General features: G+C 36.0%; 1 protein-coding gene across 2 annotated transcripts in view; it reads left to right on the top strand.

The window, feature by feature from the left end:
• LOC144978507 (degenerin unc-8-like) overlaps nucleotides 1-522 on the top strand; it is a 53,696-nt gene extending 53,174 nt beyond the window's left edge. For both annotated transcript variants that reach the window (XM_078924673.1, XM_078924674.1), the window contains one exon: nucleotides 1-522. This exon is cut by the window's left edge and continues 61 nt beyond it. In XM_078924673.1, coding sequence (XP_078780799.1) covers nucleotides 1-155 — 155 coding nt within the window. In that variant the 3' untranslated portion in view covers nucleotides 156-522.
• The last annotated feature ends 6,978 nt before the right edge of the window (nucleotides 523-7,500 follow it).

The raw sequence follows: 7,500 nt of genomic DNA on the forward strand, positions 1-7,500 counted from the left end.
TGGGCTTTTGTGAGATTATCCATCTTCTCGTGAGTCTGTTCATGACCCTGTGTTGCCCTAGGGTGAAAAAACACTACACAGAGCACAAGAACGAAGAGCAAGGTCAAGATGAAACCAGTAAAGTCATGACACCAGCGTCGGAGACTTCGATCTGAAACGTCGAATTGATGAAAGTGAAACTGAACACTTTAACTCTCTCCTTACCAGCCATTTTCATGATTTTCCCCAAACTTTCAAACCCAACTAACACAAAAATACTTTTTTTTAATCACTCAGACACAATAGCAGTAAGTTCTTGCGATACATAATTTCTTTAGCAAAACATGCTCTACAACTCACTGTTCATTTTCTTTAAATTTTATGATGTACAAAAGAAATTGAATTAAAGAAATGTTGGTTGTATCGTAACGAATGTGACGATTTCCCTATAGTTGGTAAGGAGAAGTTAATGATATACCATAGCATTCCAACGGTCTTAACGGATATACTCAATGAACTAAGCATTATTTTCATTACCTGACCCCCCCCCCCCCCCCCCCCCCCCACACAATCACACTTTTTTTTTCTCTCCCATTTGCACACTCGCTCCCCGAGTAAATACAAATAACCAAGGGGTACAACTGCGTTATTAGAAGAACATACTAAAGTCGATCATTGATTACGTCCCTTGGGACATTCCAAAATGATTTTATCGCGTTTGCTGTCGTTATCTAATCCGTCATGTATATACTTGGATGTTGTTGATTTTGGTATTATGTAATGTTGAAAATGTGTCTTAAGTTCCTGGTCAATAACCATAAATTTTCTTTGAATAAAATATATCATTATCATCATCATCATCATCATCATCATGATCATCATCATCAACAACAACAACAATAATACTACTCTACTACTACTACTACTACTACTACTACTACTACTACTACTACTACTACTACTACTACTACTACTACTACTACTACTTTTACTACTACTACTACTACTACTACTACTACTACTACTACTACTACTACTACTACTACTACTACTACTACTACTACTATGTGCGGCTATGTGGTCTAGTGGTATGCCACTCGCTTTCGGATCGCAACGTCTTGGGTCCTTGGAAAAGTCTCTTTTCTCACATTCTCTCACCGTACTCAGGTGTAAAATGAGTACCTGGCCGTTAACAGCCGTGTCTTTGTCCGAAAAATTGTAATATCGCCTAACAGGCGGCATGTCCCGTCCTTTATGTTAAATGTTGCTGTTGACCAGGGACCCCTTGTAAAGCTCTTTGAGCACTTTTAGTGAATATTGCGCTATATAAAGCTCATTTTTTTACTACTACTACTACTACTACTACTACTACTACTACTACTACTACTACTACTACTACTACTACTACTACTACTAATACCACTACTACTACTACTACTACTACTACTACTACTACTACTACTACTACTACTACTACTACTACTACTACTACTACTATACTACTACTAATAATAATAATAATAATAATAATAATAATACTACAAATAATAATAATAATAATAATAATAATAATAATAATAATAATAATAATAATAATAATAATAATAATAATAATAATAATAATAATAATAATAATAATAATAATGGAGTCAAAGCTACATTCAAATAATTTCATTTTTTACTTTGACGTAAGCGAACGGCTTTCTTTTGTGGTTGCCCTAGTCATATTTTCTTCACATAATTCTTCAAGTATGAAGTGGCCGAGTGGTTAAGGCATGACACTGTGATCCGGAAGACCCGTGTTCGAGCCCCGCTTCAGACACTTTCGTTTTTTTCCTTGAGCAAGATTATTAACCCCCAATTTGCTCACTTGGACAACATGGGTGATTCCTGTTGACATCAGACATCTTGTTTGATGAGTTATCTATATTCCTTCGTGGAATGCCTAGGCTACGATATCTTATGATATCGTGGCGCAAAAGGCATACTTTTTTTTAATGAATAATAATGGTAAAAAAATATGTTGTATTTCCCCAGAATACCACTACTTACTGTAGGTTTTTATTTTTAGATAAGCCAATTTAATATGTGGATGTGCGCTAGTATGTTACAGTGAATGACATAATCAGTTGGGTGGTGAAACGGTTTGAACTGAGATATTGCCAAGTTTAGTTAGAAGGTCAATTTTTAATCAAAATGAGTTCTCGTCATAAATGATTAAATCAACCCTGTTTGTACATCTTTGGGAAATATCTAAGCTTAATTTAACTTCTATTTTTTTTACAGCTAGTCAAGTTGAAAAACTATGAAATTTGAGATAAGTTGCTGAATACCTGTCCCATACATCTGACCATAACTTCATGAAAAATCACCCGATTTACTTCAAATAAAAATTAAAATGCTCTGGGGGCCACATTCTTTCAGATAAAAGAAATAAAAAAAATTTCAGCTTCCGATTGATTATGTCATGCACCGAAACATATTATTTGTAAACAAAGAGATATTAGCGCTCTACTTTGTTTGATACACTCGGATGTAAAGGTTTGCATTGACATTTTATACTCAATGTGATCAAAAATTGTCATTTGATGTGAATATATTATATCAATGCATATTTCCAGTCAAACACAATGGAATGGATGTGTCATATCTACATAAAGATGACGATAATTTTGGTGTGGTTGATTCGCAAAATATTGTGAGGTAAAATTAGGGCTAAAAATTTCAATTTTTTGTATTCCTTACGGATACAAAATTGTATAGATAGTATGCGCTTGGCTAAGAAGCTCATAACATTGCCATCCGGAAGTATAACGGACCAACACACAAAACTGTGTGTATCCATGAACGTTTATAGTCAGGTTAATACAGTTCAAGTGAGCATTACTCATAAACGCGGATGGCAAAAAAACAATAACAAAGACCTGAGTGACGTCATCTTCGAACTATCTATAAAAGTCAATCTTCAAGACAATATTATTACTAAAACTACAAATGGACTGTGTATCCTGTAAGCCTCTGTTCTCTAAAATCCATTATAAAATTAAAATAAATAAGTAAAATTCTAAATAAAATACGGGAAATTTGTCTCTAGTGTCTATTATTCCAATGGAAGACTGGAATAACACAGGTGCCAGCGCCGCTAGGGCGAGGTGACTTGCTCAAGGCCACCCAGCGCAGCGGCGGGTGATCGAACTCGTTATCTTTCGGGTACGAGGCCAAAGACCGTACCGCTGAATATGGATACAAAATTGTATAAAAGTCAATCTTCAAAATTGGATTCAGTAGTCTGATGTCACACGCCCGGCAACGGCGGCCATCTTGTTCTAAACAAAGAAAATCATTACTTTTTATTCTTCATGCTGGCTAGAACTTTTCACATCCCTTGTGATCAGAATGTGTAAAAGTCAAAACATGATAAAATTTATGTTTTTTTCCCCTCTGGATACGCTTTTATGCTCGCCGGGAAAATATTTCATACGGGCGTCCGCCATTGTTCCGATAGTTTAGAGCCAGTGTTACTAAGTTACTATGCGTCATTAGCAAGGAAGTGACGTTGCGACAGTTGAAAAGTATTGACTAAAATTACAAATGGACGGTGTTTCCTGGACGCCTTTGTTTCGAAAACCCTTTATGGACGTGTGGTTACATTTAAATATCGGACATCAATACTTAAACAGGACGAACCTTGCTATTAACAATACTGTGACTAAGTCTCAAAACGGTGTTATGTCTCCGTCTGGGTGCACTCATAAGCAGGCCTGATAGCCAAAAGACTATATCCTCACTTTTACCGGTTTGAGGCGATATGTCACATATCAAATTGAATGACTTTTTCATGTATTACTTGTTCATGTGAATGTTTATATGTAAAAGTTATTACAATATTCAAAACATATTTCTGTCTTTTTGTTTGCTTGTTTGCTGGTCTTCCCCTTCAATATGTATTTCCGGATATTTACAGTTAAACTTGATATATATATATATATATATATATATATATATATATATATATATATATATATATATATATATTGAATCGTCTTGGATACAAATATGGTACGAAAAGTGCTCGACATGTAGCAATGGAGCGAATTATTATTTTTACAAAACAAACCAAACTCATGTAATACACAGTCCTGACGATGCTAAAAAGGCCTGAAGCATCGATGTAGACACACTCCAACGTTGTGGTAAATATTAAAATAATATATATATATATATATATCCTTTCTTTTAAAAATATAGCCTTGTGGAGAACATTGTGCTTATTTGAGTCCATAAAATAATTGATACGGCGCACACCTCTACTGAAAGATTTGAAAAATAGAAATGTATTTTTTACAGATAGATAAACAGATAACTTGATTTCCTTTTATAATTTAAAGTCAGTTTGAAAGTTCGTGAAGTCAAACAGATATCATAAAAAAATTACCAAAGATACTAACATCTCATGGCCACACCCTCAACTCTATCTGTCCAGTAGAGTCCTTACTTCCGTTGCGTTGATTTAGCGGTGATCAGTGTTGTTATGTAGTAGTGTGTTCTCATTGCGTGTATGTTTATGTGTGTGCGTGTGTGTGTATGTGCGTGCGTGTGTGTGTGTGTGTGTGTGTGTTTTGAAATGTGGTTGCGTGGAAAAAAAAGGGGGGGGGGGTGTCCATCAAGTAGAGAAATTCCTGAGCAAGGGGGGGGGGGGGGGGGGGGGAATGGTGTTTGCTACGAACTGTCAGATTGGCATTTTTCAGCAAATCGTGGCATTCATAGTGATAAATTTTTAAAAAGTTTCACCGATTAACAACATCAACTAATATTACTGCTGATATTACTGTCGTCTTTATGCCATCGATGTCATCATTATTGCCCAGGGAAATATTTAGTTAAACGTTTCGGCAAACTGTCAATTGGTCCTGTCTCGCTTCTAGCCCGAACAAACCAAATGTGGACAGATTCGGGGACTTGATATTTTTCGCGTCCGCTTCAGATTTTCATTTGACCTCACATAAAAAAAATTGAGCATTTATATAGCGCAATATCCACTTAACGTGCTCAATGCGCTTTACAAGGGGTCCCTGGTCAACAGCAACATTTAACATGTAGGACGAGACATGACGCCTGTTAGGCGATATTACAATTTTTCGGACAAAGACAACGCTGTTAACGGCCAGGTACTCATTTTGCACCTGAGTACGGTGAGAGAATGTGAGTAAAGAGTCTTTTCCAATGACTCAACTATGCGCCGAGCGAGGCTCGAACCCAGGACCTTCCGATCCGAAAGCGAGTGTCATACCACTAGACCACATAGCCGCACATAAGTAAAGGGGAGACATTGCGAAAGCTCCTACATCCCCAGTATTCATTCAATTTGTATTTTCACCGTTGATCTTTTGTCAGGCGTTTATTTACTCAATTTGTCATCATATAAAAGCGTTTTAAAAACTCTAGAACAAACCTTGATAGATTTGTGAAAGTTTAAAGTTTCCTAATTTGACCATTGTTTTGATTCTCGGCCGCCATTTTAATTTGTGAAGTATTGAAGGTAGTGTAAAGCACTCCCAAGTAAAGCGTGGTAAAGACTTGCGACGTATTGATATTGATATCTACTGACTGATAAACTAAAATCATGCCGAATAAAGCATGGCAGCGACGACAAGCACATCGATTAAAATGTGCATCTAATCGTAATCAAGCTAATCAAGAAAATGATTCTGGCAATATCGAATGAAAATAGTTCTTTTCCCGCGAAATTGCGGGCTTTTTACTAGTATATATATATATATATATATATATATATATATATATATATATATATATATATATATATATATATATATATATATATATATATATATATATATATATATATATATATATATATATATATATATATACATAATAGTCTTTTACATTAAAAAAAAAACTAGACAGTTTGTTTTAGCTAATAGTTCGATACTTATTGGAACAAGGACAATGACATTATATAATATTTTGGGAATCAGAAAAATATAATTCTTTTACTTTTGGTAGTCTATACTGTAATTTACTGAATTTGTGTTAACAGTTGAAAAGTCGCCAATATTTAAAACCAGCCATTAAAAGTCAATTTTGCAAAATTTAGCACACAATTTTAAAAATTCTATAACGTTATTGCACATTATGCACAAGACGCCTATGTACAATTTAACTGACATGTCAACGATATAAATGTCAATACATTTTAGTGATATAATCAACAGAAGGTTGAATATGAATGTCAGATTTTATCAGATGGAAACAGATCGTTAAAAATTTATACTAATCCACCCCTGAGTCGAGTCCGGTATTCCGATCACAGGAAACGCTTAACATTAATAAGGTATATAATAGGATTCAATAGTCTGATGTCACGTCCGCCCAGCAACGAGGAGCTTGGTTCTAAACAAAGAAAATCAGTACTTTTTATTCTTCATGCCGGCGTGAACTTTTTCACATGTCATGTGATCAGAATGTATAAAAGTGAAAACATGATCAGATTTATTATGTTTTACTCCTCTGGATACAATTTTATGCTCGTCGGAGAAGTATTTCATAAGGGCGTCCGCCATTGTTCCGATAGTTTAGAACCAGTTACTAAGTTACTATGCGTCATTACGAGGGAAGTGACGTCACGACTGTTGAATCCTATTGACATACATGCATGCCGTGTGGATTTTAATATATTGGGTGGGATTTTTTAAGGGAGAGGTCAGACAGAGAAATACACTCACTACTTACACACCAGACACTATTTGTCTGGTGACGTCACGACTGTTGAAGCGTATAGCTATTGAAAAAGGAACAAAGTTAAATCCAGATGGCTCAAACACAGTGACGGAAAGACGTATTGAGAGCCTCTCGACCTTCGGTATGGATTTAACGTATTGTATTAAATGGAATTAACGTATAAATATTTTAGTTATTTATTATGAAAGAAGTGCTTTTGAGCCCAAAACTTTCTGTAGTATAAGTTTGGTCTGTTTTGGTCTTTTTTGAAGATGTATTATAGTCATGTAACAACAAGAGATGAAGTGAGTAGAAAAGTGCGAGAAGACAATAGGGAATGAGATTAGCGGAAGAGTAGCGTCCCTTGATTGGACGTCACGGCGGAAAAGTTAATAGAGAGAGAGAACGTCATGTTGGCTGTGCGCATGCGTCTCTCGTCCTCGCTTCCGGTGAAAGCTGCTTGAGACACTTCACGGAAAGTGAGGACGAGAGAGACGCATGCGCAAAACCAAATTGACGTTCTCTCTGTAAGGTGACGTCCAATCAAAGGACGCTACTCTTCCGCTAATCTCATTCCCTATAGAGAATAAAAATTTTCGCGGCGGTGATGGGGTTTGTACCTGCGTCCTTGTTGTTACGACAAATCCGCCTGGCCGATGAGAGCGTGACTCTACCGTATGAGCTATTCACGAACCCCCCCCCCCCCCCCCCCAAAAAAAAAAAAAAAAAAAAATTCGTATCAAACTCAGGTCATTCATTACTAGAGCCTTCTCTCACCGA

This window comes from Berghia stephanieae, chromosome 8 (genome assembly GCF_034508935.2).
Source record: "Berghia stephanieae isolate SIO BIC M18660-M18661 chromosome 8, UCSD_Bste_1.3, whole genome shotgun sequence".
Classification (NCBI taxonomy): domain Eukaryota; kingdom Metazoa; phylum Mollusca; class Gastropoda; order Nudibranchia; family Aeolidiidae; genus Berghia; species Berghia stephanieae.